A 23,723-nucleotide genomic window follows, 5' to 3' on the forward strand; every position below is an offset into this window, starting at 1 on the left:
TATGTGGGCCAGCGTGGGTTTTGTGCCACACCACGGGTAAGTGCCCGTGTAATATGTCGGGTGCTTCTTGTGCAAGTGGTTTAGGTGTGGGTATGAATTGGTTTGTATGCGATGCCAGTCTTGGGCTTGTCTTCTATTTAGTTTGGAGTGTGGAGGGCCGTAGGTCTGATTCTTTAATATGTTGTGCACTGCAGACATTGCGTCCTCGAGCTGCGGTCTGCCCTTTCATCCCGTCGAGTCCGTTGTGCGCGGGGCACCACTTAATGCTGTGGTCCAGTCGTGAGCGGAGTATTTTTTGGGCGCTTCGCGGTAGCATTCCCCGCATGAAGAGTCGACACGCTGCCTGAGAGTCTGTAAGCACATGAGCCGACTGACCCTTTAAGTCGGCGTCTCGTATCGCCAGGACTATTGCCGCTGCCTCTGCTGTGCATACCAAGGATAACCGTAGCGACGATCACATAGAAGTCCCTGCAAGTGGTTGCACTCGCGTCCTGATCCTTGCCAAATCGTTTCTGCAGAGTCCTAGTCCTGTCCTGTCTGCGGCCTGCATGGTACCTGGCACTCATATTTCTTGGTATGGGTGAGACATGGTTGTGCTTTCTCAAATCTCGTGACAAGTCTGTTTCGTGTCATCAGAACAGGGATCGAGCATTGTATCCCAGTCTTCGGAGACTAGAGCGGCCCTGGGCCGTAGAGCTCAGCGTTTCTCTTTGCGATATCAGAACTGCAGCGGCATGTTCTTCATGTTTGTTGTAAATACCCAACCGCTCCAAATGAACCCATCAGGAAACCGCAACCAACATGTACAAACAAGTGAGCGAGCTGACTGCTGTGCCGGCATCGGTTGCACATCCAAGTCTTAAGCTACGATGCTCGCTGTTTAGAACTTGGTACACATCGAATGCAAATAAACACTGATTGACGCCAAGTTAATTGCATCTACCTTGACTAAAGTGAAGAGGTGTGAGGCTGGCGAAACCGAAAGTGGTGCCGAGTGTGCCCAGACTACATGCCATACGAATAGTCATGTACAGAAGCTCTGCCCCCCATAGCTTTCACTTCATAGCCAAGAAACATTTTCTGCAAGTATAGCATATGCTACTTTGACTACAGCTTTCACAGCTTTGACTACAGTGGTGGCAACATTCAAACTGGCCAGGAAAACGTGTTTCTGTGAAGTGCTTTTGCAAGCATAACACACAACACTGCTGGCATTATATTGCCCCATCACACCCACTTGCAGCACTGACAAAAGATGTCTCAAAGAAAAACAGCAGGCTGGAAATGTGGTCAAAACATTTACTGAAAGGGTGCATCTACTTCGCAGATGCAGACGCAGAAGTCTTCATCTTGATTTGGGCAGCAATCCGATCCAAATCTTTCCTGCCTTGGCTGGTCAGCTTGCGGCCACTATAAAACAAATCAAGATCAGGCACCTGAAGCAAACGATGTTGCAAAGACTGCTTATCAAGGGGGGAGGGGGAAAATAAGAAATACAAGGGCATACATATTGATAAAATTTCTAGTAAATCTTTGTATGCAAACACTCCATATTAGCAGTGACTGATGTTGAACACAATACACAACGGCAGTTATGTAAAGTCATGAGCCTCCACACAATGGGGCATTAAATTCACAGAAAGATGCAGTGGTTCTTACAATTTATAGTTGCGTATACTCACAGAAACAGGAACATTTCCTGTCTGCTTAATCTAATAATCACCATTAATAATTGACTGGGCATTCTTAACGAAGATTAATCAGAAGAAAAAGGATCCAGCAGTAAACTAACAAATGCTAATAGTGTACTTTGGAGACTTCCTAACCATATAAGCAGAACTTGGTAGGCTCAAGAATGCAAAGCACAAGAACTTCAATGTGCAACATGTCAAGGCCACTGTGGAATGCTTCGGAGTAATCAAAGGGTGCTGCCATGATTTTCGTCATGTGTTTATGTGGTTCAGCACCATGCACAAGTTTTCAGCACTCGCGGACTAAAGAAAAAGGGGTTAGTGCCACGTGCAAGAGACATGCAGTGCGAAACGACGATGACGAGAAGAAAGCGTTCGAAACGACGCGAGTGTCCGAGGGGAAAGATCTGAAGGCTCGAGGCACGTTACCAGAGTTGGAATGCGATGGCATTCAAAGATTGCCGACTGCACCTCCCGGCAACTGCAGAGTGTGTAACCGTAATGTTTACCAGGAAATGCTCACGGCGAGCGCTATACACGAAGGCTGGCTTTCTGGTCAAAATGTGGCCTCTTGCAGGAGCCGCAATGCAACGGAGGCGAGTGCCATCTGGAAGTCTTTCAAGGAAGCGGCGCTCTGCTCCGCGACTTCCGAGATACTTACGTGCTGGCATGCACAAATGGCGAACAAAGTCTCCAGTCTGTGCTTTGTAAAAACGCTGGAAAAGGGGTTTGCTTGAGTTATTGCGTAACAGAATTATGTCTTACTGAATATTGAAATTACAATCTGAGAGCTATCATGTCTGTAGGTTGTGTGCAAGTCGTAGTTTAAGATTTTCCCACATAGTTTAGCTTGAGAAATTACTTCAGTGAATTCCTTGCATCACATGAACAGCCTGGGTATGAGTAGTTCAAAAATCTTTTTGACAATGCAACGTCTGACACCAGACACGGGACGCCGCCAAATTTTTGCTGCCACCTCATCGATGACTGGAAAATAGGCATTACAAACTGGCTGGCTGAACCACATCTACAGGATCGTCGGGAGTACTGACCATGGGCGGGATGCTACCAAGCTCGGACGCAACACAAGCCAGTGACAGAAAGTAAGAACGTTTTATTCGAGTAGCTGTGCAGCCAGAAAGGCTAAGGTGGCCACATTGCAGTGACAAGCAAGGACTGGAATTAATGTGGTTGGCAAGAAAAACTGCACATATATACGTTAACTTTGTTTTCATGGTTATCGAGTGTTATATTTTTCTTCTAGGGAGTTTTCCGTGTAGTTAAATCATATCCAGGTACCGTTATGTGCCCCCTCATTTCCATCTCAGGAACGCACGTGCCCGAGATCGGTGACAGTTTGGCGCAACTGAAAATGCTCACCCGCTAGGGTCCTGCTCAACCAGCTTCAGCTGTTCCAGGGCTTGAAGGGCCTTGCGTGCCACACTGGCAGAGGCAGGGCAGAAGTGGGATGGGCGGACGCCCCGGCGGTACCGGCCACCATAGATCTTGCGCATGGACTTGACACCAGATGGAGACCGCATGTATAGGTGCCGCGCTACAGATGCTGCAGTAGTGAACCAAACCATGAGGCACATATGGTCAAGTGGCACTACGACCCTTTTACAAGCATACAGTGGCCAAGGTGCTACCAGTGGCAGGAATTTCATCTGTGGCATGCGAAGATGACAGTGCAGAGGAGAAATTTTGATGTCACAAAGCAATCAGTCTTCCATGGTGCTGCCCACAACTTTAGACATACCTCAATTAATAGCAAGGCATACCTACCAGCAGAACATTATGTTACTTCATTACGCTTGCAGGATCCTTCAGATTTCATTAGTTTTGGTCCATTAGGCATGACTGCCAAAAATTTTTATGGAGAGTTAAATTCGCTGGCACAATACCCATATTTGCTAACAATGATATAAATAAAAATTAGCATAAGAGTAATCATCCGTATTGTTACTCCTCTCCAAGAAATTATTTTTCCGAATTTGGCAGCACGCATAGAAGTTGATATCACTAAATTTCTTAAAATTGTAACTGTGGCATTCAGCATTCATTATTTGTCATCACTCCTCAACAGACTGCTTCAGATGCCGCTATAAAGCTCCTAGTCTCTGGTAATCCTGCTCGAATGGCAGCCACACAGTATCTAAACAGAAACTTTACAAGCAACAAGCTGAAATTAATTGAGAGCAATATGCTTATTTTCAAGCTTCAAAACTCTTGTCAATTCTATGCAATAAAAGGACATCAATGAGTAAAGACTGTGTAATCTGCAGCACTATGCCACAGCATTTGGGGTGCAACTGAGATCAGCTGTTCTACACCAGTCACTCTTGATGACAAATGAAAGGATGGCACAAAAAAACAGGGACAGTGCGCCCCTGCCAGAAATGGCTGGGTGCATGATACACAGGTGCTGCCGCCACATCCTGTATAAGGCTTGTCATTTCTGCCATATAGTAATTTGCCAAGCAAAATGTACACTCGCTGGGAATTCCAAGTCTGCTTTAGACCTTTATAATCCGCGCACCTAGTCCGGGATCTTCAGTAATATTTTATTCTAACCGAAATAATGCCAGCTTGTTTTTAACCTAACCTTGCACCTACCTACCTTAATCTCCATGCAGCCTCATGCTAAAAGAATAATAAACTTCACCAGTACGAGAATTGTCATTCCCTAGATGGCACTGCATCGTTGTGCACCCAGCCATTACTGGCAGGGGCACAGTCTGTAGTGTGCACAGCGTTATTAAAAATGGGAGAACTTAGGTGGAGAAGCTCGTCCGTGTTCTTTTGCACTACCTTTCGAGTATGTAATACCAACACGCCCAACATTCAGTACTTGACAACTGAGATGCACTTGTATCATTCTTTCAAGATTACTTTGATGTGTACCAACAGTTGTGAGGGTGAAAATTGGAGACAATGCAGATCAACACTACATTCAATCACTACAGATGCTCTCACTGAGCATAGAATTAAACCAAAGTTGTGTTTTACGTGCCATGAAAACTTTGACCGATACTGAAACTAGGATTAGCGATGGCGTGAACAGTTCTGAAAGGAACCGATAGAACGTTCCTGCAAGGACACAGAACCAGGAATGAGGGCGTGACGTCACGCCTGCCACTAAACGTTGCCTACCCAACTTTGGCATGGTCTGCAGTGTAAGTGTTTGCGTCTGAAATACGAATAGATCACAATAAGCGCAAGCGTGGTGAATGTTCAGCTATTTTAGGTGCGACGAGGGGCCTGCTGCAATACACTCGTCAACGGAACTTACCGCATCGTGTGTAGAACCAGTCCTCGTCATATGGGGCCAGCTCCTTGTAGATGGCGGTCTTCACGACATCGACCCAGTCTGGGACCTTAAGCTTGCCAGACCTGCCGGCAATGAAGATAGTAAATTGCTAGGCCTTCCTGGACAACTGACGAACATGCCAGAACAGCGTAAAAGCTTACTTTTTGAGAAAGGCGGACAAAGCCCGCACAAACGCTTGCTGATCAACGTCTTTGACTCCGACAGACGGCATCTGAAAAGCAGAATCGAGAACATGCGGTCAACATTTACGGACGTTACTCATACACAACAGTATCGCACGTCACATGGTAGTTGCACCCGCGCTCACGTCAACGACGCTGTCATAACTCGCTACATCAGCTCATAAGCGAAAAATAATAATACAAAATCACGCAAAATTATGGCGTTTACGCTACTGCAGCCTTTTCTTCGCGTCAAAATGCTAAAAGACAGCAATCTATACTAGGCCTCGCCATACCTTGTCGGCGCTTGCGAAGGGAAAGGAACGAAACGTGTGTAGGAACACAATGTATGCTGGGAAAAATCGCCACTTGCGCCACCTGCAATTTTTGCAGACCAAGACCGCCAAGACCAGCTACTGAGTAGACGTAGATTTATAATTTCTTTTCACGCAGTATACATTTATAGCCACACAATAACAACACTGTGATATGATACATTCTTAAAAATAAATATTGCGTAGCTATCAAAACAATGGTTGATGTCGTGCAGGGACGCGGAAGCGTGGAACAGCGCTGCCCGGAACAAACATGGCAGCGCACATGAGCATGTAAATGGGCAGCGTGTTGAAATGTGAGCAGCCTTTTACCGAGCACTTTTTTGCAGCGATTCTTTAAACTTTTCTTGCCGAGCGTTAGTGGAAATGGATCTTAAGTAGGTAACGTTGTTGCTGCAAAAACCACGACATTGGTTTCTTGATTCAGTAGTCTCATTTTGTGCCCGAGCTGGATTTTCTTGCTTCTCTTGGCACAGTAATATGCTCTTCTGTGCGCGTTGCATTTAACTCGTCGCCCTGCACCTTCAAGACCGCAACGTGACCAAAACATTTTTTTTTTGTTTCAAAGGACTATCGAGTTGGGCTACTCGCTCTGACGGAGAGGAACAGTTTCCACCGCAGGTCCTACGCCATGAGGTTTTGGCGGTTGCAAAACGAAGTCTACTTCCGCAAAAGGCTGTGGAAGGACAGAAGAACCTTGCGTAAGGTGCGAAAGTACCTCACGCCGCAACCTCTGCTGGACAAAGGAGTCCAAATTCACGACGCTCTTGACATCGCTGCGAACGAATTTGTGCCGGAACCGTAAGTTCTCTCGTACGTGCACGCTAACATGCTGCGAACGCTGCTGACCTCGCACCACTAATCAACAAGCGCAGCACCGTGTCATCCGCTGCAAATAGCTCGCAAAACAAGAGAGAGTTCACATAAAGATGGAGGTTTTGGAGTGAACAGTGGTAGAACAAGAATGTCACTGAAGCCAGCCTTTTGACAAGGGGACTTGTCCTCGTCAGGGCGAACACAAGACTCCTCTTACCACAAGAAAAGGTATTTCTACACTTGCAAAACAGTGGTTCTCTTCAATTTGTCGTCCCGGACTGCTCAGGACGCTGAATATGCAATGCTCATTGGCGGAAAGCACCGCCTGTGTTAGTTCTGGGCAGTCCGGGACGACAAATCGAAGAGCCCCATTGAAAGCAAAAGTAGAAAGGCTAAAGCTGGGCAATTCTGAATGAATTCATTTTTAAAGGTGTGCCCATTTTTGCGCCTTTTGCTTGAGTACAAGAGTGCTGTGAATGCGTTCACGATGCATCTTTGCACAACATCAAATTGAAAACATGGAGCAGTTGGTGCTCGTTGCACTGTCAAATCTGGGACAACAGTGGTACACTTCGTAAATCAGTGCAGAAAAGGCACCCAGATCAAAGAGACCTATTATATCAGCAAGCACACAAGTTTATTCCAGTTCATTGGTTACGAACAAATGACAGGAGGCAAATGTAGGTACACCACTTGAGTAAGGCTTGCCTTTCCTGTACAAAAGAAGAGTATGAAAAGCACTTGCACATAACTTTCATATGCAGGTGCTGGTTAGTGCAGGGACGAACATTCCTTCACTTTTGCGCGATCATCCTGTGTAGTAGTGGGACAGATATTTTATAAAATGACAAATATTTGCATAACTCAACATAATGTATATATGGTCAAATGTCGCACCATTGAGCATGGACAGAGAAGTGGCCGCACGCAGCGTTGTCTGTGGCTATGTCTTTCTCATGAGTGCTGAAACATTTTTGCAAGTATATAACGCCCAAAGTATAGAACTGGAACTGAGCGAAAAACCAGAGGAAAACTGTATTTTTGAACAAACCAGAAGTGAACCCGAATGTTAAGGCTAAGCTCTGGTGTGAAACCAAAAAGAAAAAACTCAGTGCCCTTCCACTCTGTGAAGAAGGATGACCAGCGAAGCTGTGTATGTGGGCCCCTTAATGGCAAACTGTACTTCCCCCACGAATTGGCCCGTTATTGCACTACCTTTGGGATCCACCCTTGTATGGGGAATGCTTAAAGCCTGCTTCGCCTCCACCATGGGTCAGCCTGGTATTGCTCTATAACGGGTGAGTGGCGCACTTCAAGACAAAAAGTACAGAAATGTTTGGCATGCATGCTCCTGCATGTAAGGGCAGAGATCTCCTTTTTACGTGGCATCTTGCTGGCCTTCTTATACCCTCCATCATCCAGGCAACTTCATTCTCTCTTGTTCCCTGGTAGAAGGCCTTGTCAGCACACTGGTCATCCCACACAGAGGAATATGGAGAAAAACCACTCTATGGTGTAGAGATGAGTGGAGGACAGAAGAGAGTAAGATTTGCACTGCTGCATGATCTCGTCACACATACCCAGTGGACAAGTCTTTTCATGTTGACGAGCGTGACGATTAGGCACGTCTTGTCTCAGGCGTTGGGCAGCTGTTCCGTTCACTGCCACACAACGTGAACTGTAACACTGTCAAATAGTTCTCAGGTGGTAGGAGACCTATATGTAAGTGCTGAAATCAAGAAGGCACTTCTTAGCTAGGCAGTCACTTTTGATTGCACTGGTATATAAACAGAAGCAGGTGCGATATAAACTATGTACTGCTTTTGAGGTGCACTTACACAATGTGATTTATTTATTTATTTTAATCTACTTAGGGGTGGAATGAACCGCACACATATTTTTTTTTCCCAGTCTTTCCTTGCACTTTAGGAGCAACATCGAGTTTTTGTACAAAATATATGCATGCACTTTTTCTGTAATTATTCTTAGGTTGTACAAATAAACATAGACTAGTTTAAACCATTATTCTTTTTATCTGAAGTTGAACCTGAAGTGAACTGCTTTCAATGAACGGGAGTGAAAGAAGTTTTGGTTCAATGTTCTGGCAACACTGAGTAGCTCAGTGTTACGTAGTCATTACAGGGTCTTGTTGTTGCTTGGCCTAAATATAAAGCTCCAGACTTGTTAATTTCCTGTATTAGTGACAAGTTATTTTGTTAACAGACTGAAGTACAGTCATTTAAGAGAGAAAAGGCATCATGCGTTAATTATTTTAAGCATCATTGTCAGCAACTGATAGCCATTATGTCATGAAATTTTCCCTGCTTTATAGTGGCTTTTGTTACTTGTCCTAAATAAGTCTTCACTATTTTATTGGCTTAGTGCCCTTAATTCCAGATAGCAGTGACTTTGTAGCTCTGACCTGGTGCATGTGGCTAGAATTTTTGCTCGCTCAACAAAAACCTGGAAATCTCTCGTGTATCTGAATGTTCTGTTGGTGTGTAAGGAGTGTACGTGTGTATGTGGCTGGGTGGTGGTGGTGGGGGGGGAGGTTGGACAGAAAGAATGATTAAAATTAAATTAAGATTACCATTACCATAGTAGTTGAGCTATCGTGGTGGGTGAGAAAGAATGGTTATCAAATGCAGCAATAGTGCACGTAAGTTACAGTGTTGCTCTCTGTTTGAGGGAACACAAAAACCACCTACCAAAGCTTCAAGGGGTGTTCACGTAACCATTACATAATGATGGTTATGATGGTAAAATGTCAATTACACTTCTGAAGTACACGCTTAGTCCTGCTGTTGGTGAAAACTTGATGAGCCAGGGAAGAGACAAAAAAGCAAAAATAGAAGACACATGACAGTGGCAACTTGAAGTTTCCACCCAACCTTCTGGCAAAGTCAGGTTTTAATGGCATTTTAATTTTTTTATCGTTAAGCGAGACTTACATGTCATTCTAAAGGAACTGAAGACAATGTAGAAAGTTTAGAGGACATTTTTTGCGCAAAAAAGTCCTTGAAATTAGCACAAATATACTTCGAAATTTGTGATGTAACTTGGTATGACAGCACTACAGTATGAGCATAAAAATTAAAAAGGATGCTTTAGTATGTGTGTGTGTTTCTTGGGTGAAAATATGGTGGAAATCTGCCTGCTACCTACACCCATACATTACATCACATATTGGCTTAAAGAAGGGCACATGGCTCTTGCCTGCTTTAGTTTAATCAAGGAACCTGTATGCGTTTTTTTCACTTTGATTTGGTCAGTGACCACAATTTCATCATGTTACCTGACCAGGCGAACTTCTGTCAAACTCTTTACTGCATTTTTCTCATTATTCATCAACATTTTCTCACTAAACAGGTACAAAAGGTCTTGAACAATCACTTTACTAACAGTCTAAGCTGGTTAAATGTTGCTCTTTGTTATCCCATTAAATATCACTTTAACAAAACGGACAACTAGTGGTGCACATTATGCAAGCATGCCTATGTGGGCACTTATTTGAAATATCTTTTGAGATTACGGGGCAAACGAACACTGTGATGCTGTGCTGAGTGCTACAGATGAGGTTTTAGGGGTCATTCAATGCAGAGTGCATTATTACTTCCTCATGTCCCTTTCACAAAATTCTATCAGTTTCAGCAAAAAATGGTTGTAAATAAAAGATTGATTGATTGATTGATTGATCGATTGATTGATTGATTGATGGATGGATGGATGGATGGATGGATGGATGGATGGATGGATGGATGGATTGATTGATTGATTGAGAGTGAGGGAGCGAGAGAGAAAGGGAGATTGTTTGTCTTGGGTTATTTCTTAGTTGTCCTTCTCTGCTTGCACATTGCTTACAATGGATCACTTCCAACTTGCCTGCTTCACGACCATTCTACAGTGCAGTGCTTAGCATTACTTCCTCTACAGTGCTTGCGAAAATGGCTTGTTAGTGGTAGTGCACTTAGCATGAGTGCCTTGATTTTTTGACAACTTAAAATAAAGGTACATTGATATATTGTCTGTGACAAACACTGAAATCATCAGCAGCCACTCCAGGAAGCAGAAACAATATGGGAGGGGTTTGTCAGTTTCGGAGCGCTGCGCTGACAGGGTAATAATGACAATGCTGACCTCGTGCTGTTGCAGGTTTGAGCTTCCTGAGCCCTATGGCACTCCATATGAAAAGTGCAACGATAGCAGAAACCCCAACTGGCATGACCAGGTGGCCTATATTGTGCACAAGAAGTCTCGACTCCTTGAAGGTCAGTACTGTTATGTAACCGTGAAAGGCACTCCAGTGTCAGTGGTGTAAAGCTTTACTCTTGCTTCTGGGTGTGTGAGAGGGGGAATACATATGATGTGCATAGGTGTGGTATAGAATGTGCAATATGTATATTCCTGTTAAACTTGCAGCATTGCTAAGTAACATTGAGCTGATGGTGTGACCAGTAACTATAACTTCACTTGCCACATCAGTGGAAACTAGGACAGGAGGGTGATGGGAAATTGTGGTTGAATTAATTTTCATTTAATTGGGTAACGATCGAGTTACCAGGAATGTTGATTCACATCTGCAGACTTGAAAAAATATTTAAAAAAAAGTATTAACCATTTAGACCTGTCTTTACTGTCAGGGCATTTAAGTAGGCTCAGCAGAGGATACAGAGTTCACAAAATAACCACTTACAGGTCTTCAATGTTTGCAGTTTTCTTACATTCTTTGGCCATCCTTTGACTGATCTAATAAAATAAATGTAGCATATATCTCGATCGCAAATGAAGTAGATATGAAACAGTGTGGAAGCATTTCTGGGAAAGTGGACATTTAGGGAGAAAGCTGGCTTCACGTGATTGCTGTAATACTTCCTTGTGTGTGAAAATTGGGAAAAAACCATGAAAGAAAAGGCTCTACATCTACTAGGTGTACAGAATTTTTAAGATTGCCTGTAGCACATACTACAATTGAGCAAACATTTTCAGAGGCAGAAAAATAAATGCAAAAAATATAAATACATTATTGACTAACAAATTTTCACTGATCAACTTTTTAACTATTTACTTTTGGGCACATATTGCAATTTACGAATTGTGGCCAGTGAGTTTGCAAGACTCATTCACTTGGAACAAATTCTGAGGATGACAATGGTTTCGAGATATCCGGCACCAAACTTGCAGTAAAATGAATAGTTCCACTTTTCTTTAACAAAGTGCCCTTTTATGCACTGAAAGACAAAAAGAACTGGATTTCGTCACACCTTTGGATGTCACAACTAGTAGATGTCTCGTGAGCTTGCTGGCTACGCTTTGTAAATTGCAACATGTGCCCTGGAGTAATTAGTTCCGTATTTGTAATTTTCTTGCAAGCGATGTCTGTCTCTGCTTTGACATTGACAAATTAGGCAGTCATTGGCAGATTCGAACTGCAATGAATTGATAAGGCATATCAGCTGTGCTACTGCTGTGATAGCCGATTAGGATGGATAGTTAAGAAGCGCTGTAGAGGGTCTTCATTTTTTAGCCTCCTTTGCCCTGTTATCATTTCTATGTTCTCACTACTCTGAGGGCTCCACAGTAGAATTTTTCATTTCCTTGCCTCCAAAGGTTTGGAGAAAAATAGGGTGGCAGCACTTCTATAATCTGGTGATATATTGAAAGTTCGTAGTACTCCCCCCCCCCTCCCCCCCTAAAAAAAGAAGTTCAATGCATTTTTTAGGCTACTGTTTTGTCTATGTAGTATATATACAAAAAAAGTTACAATATTAACATCTTTTTTGCTCCTAACCAAAGTGCCCTTTTTCTAAATTTGTGTTTGACAGCTTGCTTATGGTTTTCTTGAGCATTGCTGCTGATACTGGTACCAAATAACACTTTGCAACCTAGCAAGGGGGCTTTATTTCTTCTCAGGTTGCTACTTGAAGAAAGACATGACTTACAAGTAACACAGCAAACATGAAGTTTCTGGCAGAAAGTATTTATATTCGTGTTATGGTCATTCCGAGATCAACATGTCAAGTTACTTACAAAACTATTTGCCATAGTGATACTTAGAGACAATTGATTTTAGGCTACCTATTTTATTTTTCTTCGCTTAACGCAAAGATTGAACTTGGACAAAATAAAGTAAGCGACAAATACACAGCGTTGTGCTTTCGTGGTTTTCTTTTGCACAAGTTCTACCTTTGTGCTGTTTAATAATTTCACACCAACTAGATGAGTTTGGCTATATGGGTTTGTTGGTATGGCATCCTCTTATTTTGTTGTAGCGCAAGCTTGAACGACAGGGACAACAGAAAGGCACATTTGACAACCATACTTTCAACAACACAAACGACAAAATGAAACACATCAACTAGCCCAGGCCTGCTTTTCATTGAACTAGAAAGCATATCATGCTTGGTGCCAAATCTCCCTCAGAAGCTGCTACATGAAAAACACCTAGGAATATGTTTTAAAAATAATTTGTTGATTTGCAGTGATGGACATGTTTACTTAGTTCTACAGCTTTCTTTTCTTTTTCATTTTTTTTCAGCTTATATGAAATTTTTAAAAATTGCCTGTAGAAGGTAGCACAATTTTAGTCCTGCAGCAGGATTACTCAATGGTGCAGACATTACTTGCACGAGTAATCAAAAAGCATAATTGATAAATGAACAAAAAATCACTAATTAATTTTTCGGCTGATTACTTCATTGCACCTATTACAGTTTACACATTGTAGCCAGCGAGTTCACAAGACATATCCACTTGGAATGATTTTTCACTATCATACCAGTTTCAATACATATTCATTTTCAAAGTGTACAACAAAATACATAGGCATGTCCGTTACTTTTGTGTTTTGATGCATAAAACAGTATTTTGTTTGAAAAATAAATGGAACAACAGTGCTATTTTACCTAAAGTCTGATGGCGCATGTCTCGACTGGTACTATCCCCAGAATTTGTTCAGCTTCCTCAATTCGTAAATTCAATATCTATCATAAAGTTATTAGTTTAAAGCTAAAATTAAGGAGCATTTTCTCATTCTGCCCTCGCATGGCCGCTGCGGCTGGGATGGAACCCACAACCTCGAGCCCAGAAGCGCAGCACCATGACTACTGGGCTACCACAGCGGTTGTTGCAGTGTCTTGCTCTCGCAAATGAATTTTTGTCAATTAGTGAATTACACCATTTCGATATCTGTGCAACTAATGTCCACCTAATCTTGGTAGTCCAGCTCAAAGACTGGAATTGTGCCGTCTGTCACAGGTGATCTTAAAAAAATTCTGTATAGTCCAAAAAGAAAACACCCCGAATGCTGGAAACAGTGATAACCGACTGTGAAAGGGATTGTATGCCAGCATGAAAGAGAATCCAACAAGTGTTATCTCGCTGTAAGGAATTAAGTTTTGTTCACCATGACAGTGGTCATTCCGTTTATGTTTTCAATACTGTTGAATAATTTTATGCTAGTTACATGCATTTTTTTTCCATTGCCTGATGGACTCTCTTTTATGCTCCCGTAATTTCCAAGCCAAGTCCTACCTACCACTTGTCTCATCTGGTGGTGCTGACACCACTTTGCACGTGTAACCTTTAAGGCACAAGCTGTGTGATGGGCCTCATGGGTATACCGTAGAATGTTATAGAAAACTAATGGACTTGCAAATTTGCACGATTACAAAACCACTTATGCATGCCGCAGAATGCTGCTGTTCTACTGTTACATTCGTTGCCATTGCGACAGTGCCATTTGTAAACAAAATTTATTTGCATTATAATGCATTACGAAAAGTTGGCAAGCACATGAAAAGTGTAATACCGGTGTTACGCGTACATTTCTTATCGTGATCGGCACCAATCGGTATTGAAATTCTTGACTGCGATTGGCTCTCTCGCACTTATTGGGCAAAGGAGCCAACACGACCAAGAAATTCAATCCGGATCGGGCTTGATCGCGATCAAAAGTGCGCCGTGTGACACCTGTATAATAGAAACTTTAAACAAATCTACTAAGTCTATGCTCGTTACGATGGACCCACGTACAACATACTTCCTGATATAACGGACCATATTTTAGCCTTAGTTTGTTCTGCCTATTTTATTAATTCAACAAAGTTCGCCTTTAATGGACAGCACTACAACAGTCTATCGGGTACAACGAATGAAATTAGCGGCAAGTTTTTTCAGAATTGGGCATATAAAACATACTTTACCTGCGTCAGCACGGGCTGACGACTGACTTGCGAGCGCCAACCGGCAATCACGGCTCAATATACCGTGTGTAAGGGAGGAAGGTGGGTCGGAAACGCGCCGTCTTTCGCGCGTGAGGCACGGGGGGGAGTAGAGAGGGAGGGTTCTACTCCAGTGGCTGCTGCTTACGGCGCGGCCACCGTATCTTGAAAGCGATCTGCGATGTGGACGAAGTGCTCGCCCACGCGGGCGCCGTATCTTGAAAGTGATCTGCTACGTGAACAAAGTGCACGTGGGCCTCATCTTCAAAGCAATCTGCGATGTGTTTCGGATATTACGGACTTTGGATAAAACGGACATTTTTTGTTAGATTATCAGGGTTCATAGTAACGGGAGTCGACAATAAAATTGTTTACGCAAGGGGGAATGCTACACTTGAAAGCCAACTTCATTTATCAATAGATCTTAACCAAATTTGCACATCTTGTGTATTTTTATGTCCTGGCACAAGTAGTACCTGATATACCATAGAAACTGTGTTATTTTGCTAGGATAAAAATTGGCATCCAGACAAAAAAAGAGGCAAGCACAGTGGTGAGGATATAGAAATAATCTGGAGTGTCTGAGGCGTGCGCTAAGGAATAAACCAATGTCCCAGGTCAAGTTGTGACAACCAAAGGCTCATTTCTTTTTACAAACAAAATCTTCTCTAGCAGCCAGTACAGTTAAAAAAAAACAAACAGGTCAACTGAAAAAGCGTTATGCTGCATTAAATATGGCATACTTACAAACATAGATAGTTCACTCTTGGTTTATTTCTAGACTTAAAGAAAGCTTTTGGCTCTATAAAGTATGATATCTTACTGCAGAAACTGTCTAGGTGTGGGGTGTGGGGAGTTGCACTAGAAGAGCTCATTAAAAACTACTTGAGTCACCGCTATCAAACTGTGCAAATAAAAAACACCACCTCATCAAAACTGAAGTTAACAGAAGGAGTTCGGCAGGGGTCAATACTGGGACTTTTTTATTTTTTGTTTACATCAATGCAGGGGTGGGAATCCTCCGCCAAACTGTGCGAAACACAGAAAATAGACTGAAATTGCACCATGCTGCGCCAGAATGGCTTCAACATGTATGCTCCTGAAGCGGCTGCGTGCGAACAGTGAGCGGATTTGTTCTCCAAGAAAGAGTGCAGTCGTTCACATTCCGCACACCGCATGATGCTGCCTTCTGCACAGTTTCTCATAATTTTTGCGCGTTTAACACATTTTCGCGCTTCCAGGGAGTGGCCGGCACGTGCGCGGCCACTCCCGGCTGTTTTTACACTGCTGTTGGAATGGCCATGGCGGCTGTACTTATAGTGCATTAGAATACGGTTGAGTGGGCTGAGTGGTGCAATGCTCCCTATAGCTGAGGTGCTAAACAACGAAAAGTAGGCTGAGGATGCTGCGAACAAACTAGATATTATGAAGGCGCATGCTGCAGTGGGTACAACAGGCGGACGTCTCTGCCTTCAGGGCCAGTGTGACGTGAAGCTATTCCAGTTTTTGTTTATGCCCATATGGGCGAGAGCCGAGCCATTTTGACCTATCACAAAGGGCTAATGGCGAATTTGCAATATAAACACATTGGAATAATTTTATGTTGTATCCGAAAGTTAACCATTAGGTGCTTTGAAATCGCCTTGGTCGATTATGTAAAAATGCCTTTCTAACGTAGTTTTGCCCGAAAGGTGAAGCATTGATTGCGATAGCAAATTAGTAGACAGCTATATGAAGTTAGGATATTAGTTTTCTCAGTTGTATAAACTTGTAATCATTAGCTTACTAACTAAATTAACAAGCACGGTGCCATGCGCGCACTCGCTGTCAAAACGCTGGGTGATGAAGTATGGTAGCAGCAGTGAGAAAATTGACTTTTGTGCTGCCTCTTGCCTCAACACGGACTAAGTGGCAAAAACACAGCATACACGAAGCTATTGGCACTTGCACTCTGTCCTCATAGCAGATCTATTTCAAGGTGGGGCCCGTGTGGCTGCGCTAGCCACGTCATACGCAGCAGCCACTAGAGCAAAACGCCCACCCTCTCGTCTCCCGGATGCCTTGCACGCGACGGAAGACAGTGCGCTTCTTCCCTTGCATGGTGCGAGATTGAGCCGCAGTCGTTGGCTCACCCTCACACACTCTTAAACTTATTATCTATGCCAGTGATACTAACACCTTCTTTAAGTGTACAGATTTAACAGATATGGAAACAAGAGCCAATACCTACTTTGTTTCCTTCTCGGCCTGGCTCAGGCAAAATAAGCTGGAGCTTAATATAGTGAAAACAAAGTATGTAATAGTATTTCATGCACTTGACAAACCACTAAGTAGGGAAATAGTTTTAACTTTTGAAGAGCAATTGATAACCAGGGTTAAAGAGCAAAAGTTTCTTGGTGTATGGTTCTAAGAGCACCTCTCATGGAATGTACATGTTAATTTATCCGCCGAACTCTCCAGATCTGTTGGATGTTTGTATAAAATTGCACACTTAATACCCATCTGGCTGAAGCAAAACATATGTAATTCACTGTTCTATTCCAGATTATCATACAGAATACTGGTATGGGGCACCACAACAAAAACTAACTGCAACAGGCTAATTATTCTACAAAAGAAGATATTGTGCATTTATGAAACTCTCAGTTACCACATAATGAACTAAGCACCGCACCATTATTTTTTAAATACAGAAAGCTTCAAGCAAACAGTGTTTATGATTTTAAACTACTGCAGTAAATACATAACGCACTATATATACATGAAAGCATTAATGAAGTTCCTTACGATATAAGACAACAGAAAATGGACGCTAAAAACAAGGACCAATTATGGTAAACAAACAACCAGCTGCCAAGTACTAACAATCCTAAATAAGCAAGAACATAATACATATTGATTTACTAGAAATGCATTCAAATATCATGTGAATAAATTGTTACTAACACAGTGTTTGAGAAAGTGATTGTTGTAACATAAATATACATATCACAATTGTCTTTTTTTTTTCTTTCTTACGTGAATTTATATATGTTCATGCTCACATGCTGCATTTAAGTGTACTATTGTAGTTTACATGTACAATCTGTATTCTTCTGTTTGCGGACAAATTTTTTCTTTGCAATTTTTTTGTTTGCGACCTATCAACTTTTATTATCTCACCATAAATTTTAAGAACAAACTGTAACACAATAGTTTGTCAAATCCTATTGTAAGTTTCTGTGTAACTGATGTACAGTGTGTGAAAGTATATAACATCATGCGTGTTTGCTCACTGCCAATGAACTGCCACTAAATGATGTACAATATATGTTGCGAGTACAGAGGCCCCTGTCAAGTACTGCGTGCCTTTTGCTCCTGCACTTTCATGAAATTGTATTCATGGTCAAAATAAACAGACATTCATTCCACATTCATCTGAACTAGAGCGCATCGAAGTTGCCTAAAAAAGGTGCCATCTTGACATGTCAAACATGTCACTTGTAAAAAAAAATCTGAAAAAATATTGCACTAAAATTAAACCATAGTGCACACTCCATGCTAAAGAAAGAATTATTACGGCAGCTAAAATATAGCACAAGCTATTTTCTGTCCAAAATTGCAAGTGTGGCAAAATTGTAGTTATGGAGAAATCAAGGAAAAACATTTGAAAGCATCTTTATTAGGACAAAGGTTATAAAATCTTATGGAAAATGAACGGTCTCAAAAACCCAAAAATGACAAAACAGAAAATATGAATTTTCTGTCTTCAAGTGGAGCCTCCCCCCTTGATGACAGCTAACTTATGTGCACGAACTTGTGATTATGTGGGGCATCTCCAACTTTAGCACCACTGTTTCACAGTAATGTCACAGCATGCAGTTTTACATAATTTTCTTTGCCAATCTAAGATTATACTGGCTCTTTCAATCACTAACATATTGTTCAATTTCATCTATATAAAACACACTGTTTTCATTTTCATTATTGTCTAATTTTCGGGGTTGTAGGCACATAAGTGACTTCAGAAATCTTTTATATTTTGTCAACTTTGTTTGCATGAAAACTTCTTGAAGTATGCACATGTGTAGTGAAGACATTCTACATTATTCATTCCAGGCTTAATTTTTAAATATTGAGAATTGTTTTAATTGTAAGCTTTTATGACTTTGTACTTTGGTAAAGGAACATTTAAAAGATAACTGAGGCAGTTATAGAGCGTTGAAAGCCCTTTCAAATATTGTTCACAATGTGGGCTTTTGATTGAACTAAAACAATAACATTCATACGGCAATTTGCTTCAAAATAATTGTTTAGAGGTTGACATCCCAACATGAGAATTGTTTCAGGTAGGAAATGTATGAAAGAATATAGATGCTTTAAGAAATTTGGGAATTTGCAGGCCTTGGATGGGGTCTGCTGGCACAAGATGGGAGTAATGAAAGATCGTTGGAATAGGCCTTGGTCCTCCAGTGGACATACTAAGTAGGATTATGATAATGTTATTATATTTTACCGATACTTTTTGTATTCAGTGTATTCCTACCACAGTGTTATTTTTTTCAACTTGTACTCCTGATTTTTTTCAGGTCTTTGTTTCGTTTTGTAACCTCTGATATGCCCCGTAACCGACTCCCCTCTTTAATGCCTTGAAAAGCCATAAGGATATGATGAATAAATAAGTAAATACGCTGATCAAATCCATATATGCAGATCAAATGCATACTATGGAATGTGTGTGAAATGAAGCTTTCATAACGCAGGTAATTTTAAATGCTATAGAAGTACTAAATGCAATGTGTACAGTTGTCTTTATTTTATCTTATGCAGCATGTAAACTCGGACAGTGTTTATGTTTATGCAGTATGCTGTTCATAAGCTATTCTTAAATGCAAACATTAGTTCATGTTAATGGACACTGAAACGTTGTTGCAACAATGTCATGAGGGTGAAGGTGATGTTTGACGTTTGTCAAGGGAAGAACAGTAATAGAAGCAGATGTAGAGAGAAGTGCGGCATGTATGTACACACATTTAGGGTTTTCATATCCCTCATGTCACAGTGGAACATACAAATTTCGGGAGATTGGCCAGGAATGGGAACATACCCCATTGCCTAAGGCTGCAGTAGCCCAAATATAAGAAAACCAAAAAGCTGTTCTATATCAAACCCTATTCTATTAAAAGAGGCTTTAGAGGTACAGTCGAGCGCGATTTGAAGGTTATCGCGCGAGCGTCGACCGGGAACGCGAACAGCGCCATGGCCCAGAATTCTCTGCCGAGGCGAGGGTGGTATCAGGCCTGCTTCCCTCACTCTTTTTGCTGTTCCTTCAGCAGCCGTCACTCCCTGCTGGGCTATCAGTCTTATTTTTTATTTTTTTGGTTCTGCGAACAGGCAGTGATCGTAGTGCGCACGACGTATTCTACGGTATTATCTGAAATTGGACGTTACGAAGCTGTATCTAGCCTATGTAACGTCATTGTTGCTGGGACAGGAAGAATGGGTGACCAAGAACATTAGCTTAAGCCCGCGATGCGTCGGTTATGTGCGGCCTCCCTCTACTGTTTCTTTATTTTATTTGCGAAGGCTCCAACCAAAGAAAACGACGAAGGACGCGGGAAGTATAAACTCCAGTCTGGATAATATGCTCGATATCTCTATTATTTTTCCTAGCTTTCGCGCCGCCAATTGTACTATGACGAAATATTGTAACCAGGTATGTCCTAAACATTTTAAGAATGAATGTTTTATGTGCGGTCGTCGAGAGCTGTCCGATTGTCCCGGCGCATCACGATTTTCTTGTGTTTATGACTACAGCACGACCCATCTTATTATGACTGTTGCAAGGAGCGACCACAGGATGAGCGCTCCCGTTCCCTTCAAAGCTCTGTTGTTACACACGTGCGAAGCAGAGGGAAATCATCACCGATGAAAGGATCCACATGTGCAAGCTGGTCCCTGAGGCCGAGATCAGACAATGAGGTCGCGATTAGAATGTGTGCTGCCGCCAAGCCAGAGCAGCGGGTCACAAATAAGAGACAAACGAGGAACGACAGTCACTAAGGCGTTTGAATTTGACAAACGCTAACCGTTTCGATATCACTTCAGGCTGCTATGGTCTCTAAATGGTGCTGCGAATTTCAGTCATGGTTATGTAAAGAATTACTTCACTTTCGACGTCAGTGGCATCGTATAGGGAGAGGGCTAAGCAACGAACTGCCTCTGAAAATGGCCGTGTCATCGATGCTTACCCATTAATGTTCATTAGGCGCAAATTCATTTCAACCCTTCTTTATTGGCTTCCAAAAGAGACTAATGCTTCTTATGCATTATCCCAGGCCTAACCCTTTGACCTCGGTCCTAATACTTCAACGCGGCGCCCTTTCTTTCTTTCACGTCCTTTATCCTTTTCGGGATAGAAGCGAACAGAGATTCTGCCAGTTCTGGGTCCTGTCGGAGGACATTCCACTCCCTCTCAACGGCTGCCCACAGAGTGTCTGCGTCAGTGTTCGTCAAGGTGGAGCGAGCCAACCGTGCCTTCATTAAACCCCAAACATTTTCAATTATGTTCAGGTCGGGGCTCTTTGGCGGCCAGAGGAGCTGTGCAATTCCAGACTTGTTCAGATTTTCCTGCACTGAGGATGCAGTGTGAACAGGGCAGCCGTTGTGTTGGAAATAAAAACACCCGTCAGGGAAAGGTCCATTCACGGCGAAAGGAAGGAGAACAGTGTCGACGATCTCATTGTAGACTTCGGCCGTGAGCCTCCCTGGGATGCGGAAGAGCGGACCCAGACCGGCGTAGGTTATTGCACCCCAGACGTTCACCGAGACACGCCCGCTTGCTGCGACATCGCGGACGTTTTCAACGTCATAGCTGCAATAAAATTGGTGCATCGAATTTAATAACCAAAGCACTCACAGGGCAGTTACCACTGTATAATGAGAAACTGAGCGAAAGCTGCTAAGGTATTTGCAGCTCGTGATATACTGAGGTGAAGAATTTCAGAGCGACGTGCATATTTTCCAGCTAGAGACCGCAGATTTTAGGTTTGCACACATACTCGCACTTCGACTGAAACTCCGCTATGGTATGCCGGCCCTAAAGCCACGCTTGGTGCATGCTTGTGCGGTTACTTCAATAAACTTCATGTCCCTGTCTTTCGCTCTGGTAAATTCAAAAACGACACCGTACCAACTTTCCAAAATCTCCCTTATTCTGCAACAAACACGAGTTAAGGACATTTCAGTCGAAATCAATAAGAAATGGGTATGACCAAGGCAGGTAATGAGAAGGCAAGACAACCATTGGTCATTAAGGGATGGGTAACGGGCTGGATCTTAAGAGAAGGAAAGCGTATCAGGGGGCAGCAGAAAGTTAGGTGGAAAGTTAGGTGTGAAATGATATGCAAGAAAAGTAAATCTCACTGGCAGCCATCGACTCTCCAAACGCGGAGTCGCTGGTTCCAGCAGGTAGTGAATGTAGATTCGTCACTAAATATGACGTGTTGCCAGTCCTCAGCGCTCCATGTTTCGTGCCGATGCGCAAATTCCAGACGCTTCCTGCGATGTTCGCTGGTCAAAAGTGGCTTTCTCGCAGCCACTCGGCTTTTAAGACCCGCAGCGTTAAGTCTCTTTCGGATGGACGAAAGACTTAGGCGAAGGCCAAGTTGTTCTTTGATTTTCTTCGCTGTCATGAATGGATCGTTGACGGCGGCAGCTATTATCAGAGCGTCTTCCTCCTCAGTTGTTCCTCTAGGCCTCCTTTGATGCGGGGCATCTTCCAAGCGGTTCTCCCGGTGAAACGCTCGAAGAATGCGGTTTACTGTCTTCTGAGGACGGTTCACCTGCCGGGATATCTCTCGCTGGGACATAAACTTTCCCAATGAAACAATTTCTTGGCGCTCCTGTGCCGTAAGTCGTCGTGGCATTTTTCTTGCGACATGTGGTCTGGGATCGCATCGATCATTGCAGCCGTTATATACCCTTATGAAAAAATGTTTTGCGGAAATTTATTGGTGAACAAAGGCGATATGACGCGGCGATGCTGCGTTGATATATTTTTCCAACTTCAAAGTCGTTAAAATCAAGAAGTGCCAAGCACTGCCTTTAGCAGATCTTTCCCACCAATTTTGTTATCGCCTGCGAAGATACGAGGTAACCAAGTCCACACTTTATCGCAACAAATGGAAAGCTTAGAATAGAGAGAAAGGGCGGTGAGTTTGTCGCGGGGGTGATGGTTGCTGTATGGAACAGCGAACGAGGGAGAGAAGACTGCGAAATCATGATTTTTTCTGTCCCAAAAGCGGCCGCCAGGTGCCTGGAGTGGTAGGCTGGTTGACGCTCGCGCGATAACCTTCAAATCGCGCTCGACTGTACCTGTGAGCCGACATTACATATGTATAGGTTTTATGTGATGATTTATGTAGTGTTTGAGTGCACAGAGTACAGTTATGCTCACTTGCATTACATTGTCAGTCATCATTCAGAGATAATATAAGCTGGTTTGCTGGCCATTGCATCCAGCATCTACACACAAACACACGCATGTCAAACTCTGGCAGGATAGGCAATGAAAGCCTCACTTAGAAAAGGTTGCTTCCAAGTCCATGTTTGTCTACTAACCATGTTTTGTGTACTGTGTACGTGGTCTGACTGTAGCAAAGTTCATGGCCAGCAAGCATGCTGTGCACTGACCAATCCTTCTGCCCTTTTGTGTCACCAGGGGACAAGCACATGTGCCTGCTGACCAAGACAGTCCGATATGACAGCCTCCCCGTGGCACTTTCAGAGCATGTCAGGCGGCACGCCCTTGGAGAAGCACACCAAAAAGCTGCCGAGGAAGCCCTTGCGCAAGTGCACCTGTATGACAGCACCCAGGTGAAACTTCCCAAAAAGATTGACCTGAACAAGCCCCACTGGACATTTCCTCGAGAATATGGAGTGCCCATCAAGCGCAAGGTGTAAGTTTCTGTCTCAGCCTCCATCTTAGCCCTTTGCACGGGCACTACACCACTTTGAAGAAAGATGTGCAATGTTGCAATCTGTCTGTTATTAGGGATCATCACCATGCAAACCTGTTCCATCAAGTATTCTTTTAGTATGTCTCGTATGAGTGGAGTTAACAGCACTCAGCCTCTTTGTGATGGGCTGTACCTGTACTCATATGCAGTCACTCTGTGCTGGTTTTTGCA

The 23,723-nt window shown here is 42.9% G+C and overlaps 2 protein-coding genes across 4 annotated transcripts in view; one reads left to right on the forward strand and one right to left on the reverse strand.

Moving 5' to 3' along the window:
• Positions 1-1,285: 1,285 nt before the first annotated feature.
• Positions 1,286-5,552, reverse strand: LOC142582299 (small ribosomal subunit protein eS19-like). The gene is made up of 5 exons (XM_075691853.1): positions 5,480-5,552; positions 5,163-5,233; positions 4,984-5,084; positions 3,072-3,255; positions 1,286-1,410 (listed from the first exon to the last, which is right to left on the reverse strand). Exons 2-5 carry the CDS (start codon positions 5,231-5,233, stop codon positions 1,317-1,319), a joined length of 450 nt encoding a protein of 149 aa, XP_075547968.1. The 5' UTR covers positions 5,480-5,552; the 3' UTR covers positions 1,286-1,316.
• Positions 5,553-5,669: 117 nt separating this feature from the next.
• mRpL37 (mitochondrial ribosomal protein L37) overlaps positions 5,670-23,723 on the forward strand; it is a 49,810-nt gene continuing 31,756 nt past the window's right edge. The window contains exons 1-4 of one of the 3 annotated variants that reach the window (XM_075691849.1): positions 5,670-5,814; positions 6,087-6,319; positions 10,487-10,602; positions 23,255-23,492. In XM_075691849.1, coding sequence (XP_075547964.1) covers positions 6,150-6,319; positions 10,487-10,602; positions 23,255-23,492 — 524 coding nt within the window. In that variant the 5' untranslated portion in view covers positions 5,670-5,814; positions 6,087-6,149. Of the gene's footprint in view, positions 5,896-5,915; positions 6,320-10,486; positions 10,603-23,254; positions 23,493-23,723 lie in introns of those variants that run through there. The other 2 variants (XM_075691852.1, XM_075691851.1) reach the window with 2 other exon arrangements.

This window comes from Dermacentor variabilis, chromosome 5 (assembly GCF_050947875.1).
Source record: "Dermacentor variabilis isolate Ectoservices chromosome 5, ASM5094787v1, whole genome shotgun sequence".
In the NCBI taxonomy this organism is placed as follows: domain Eukaryota; kingdom Metazoa; phylum Arthropoda; class Arachnida; order Ixodida; family Ixodidae; genus Dermacentor; species Dermacentor variabilis.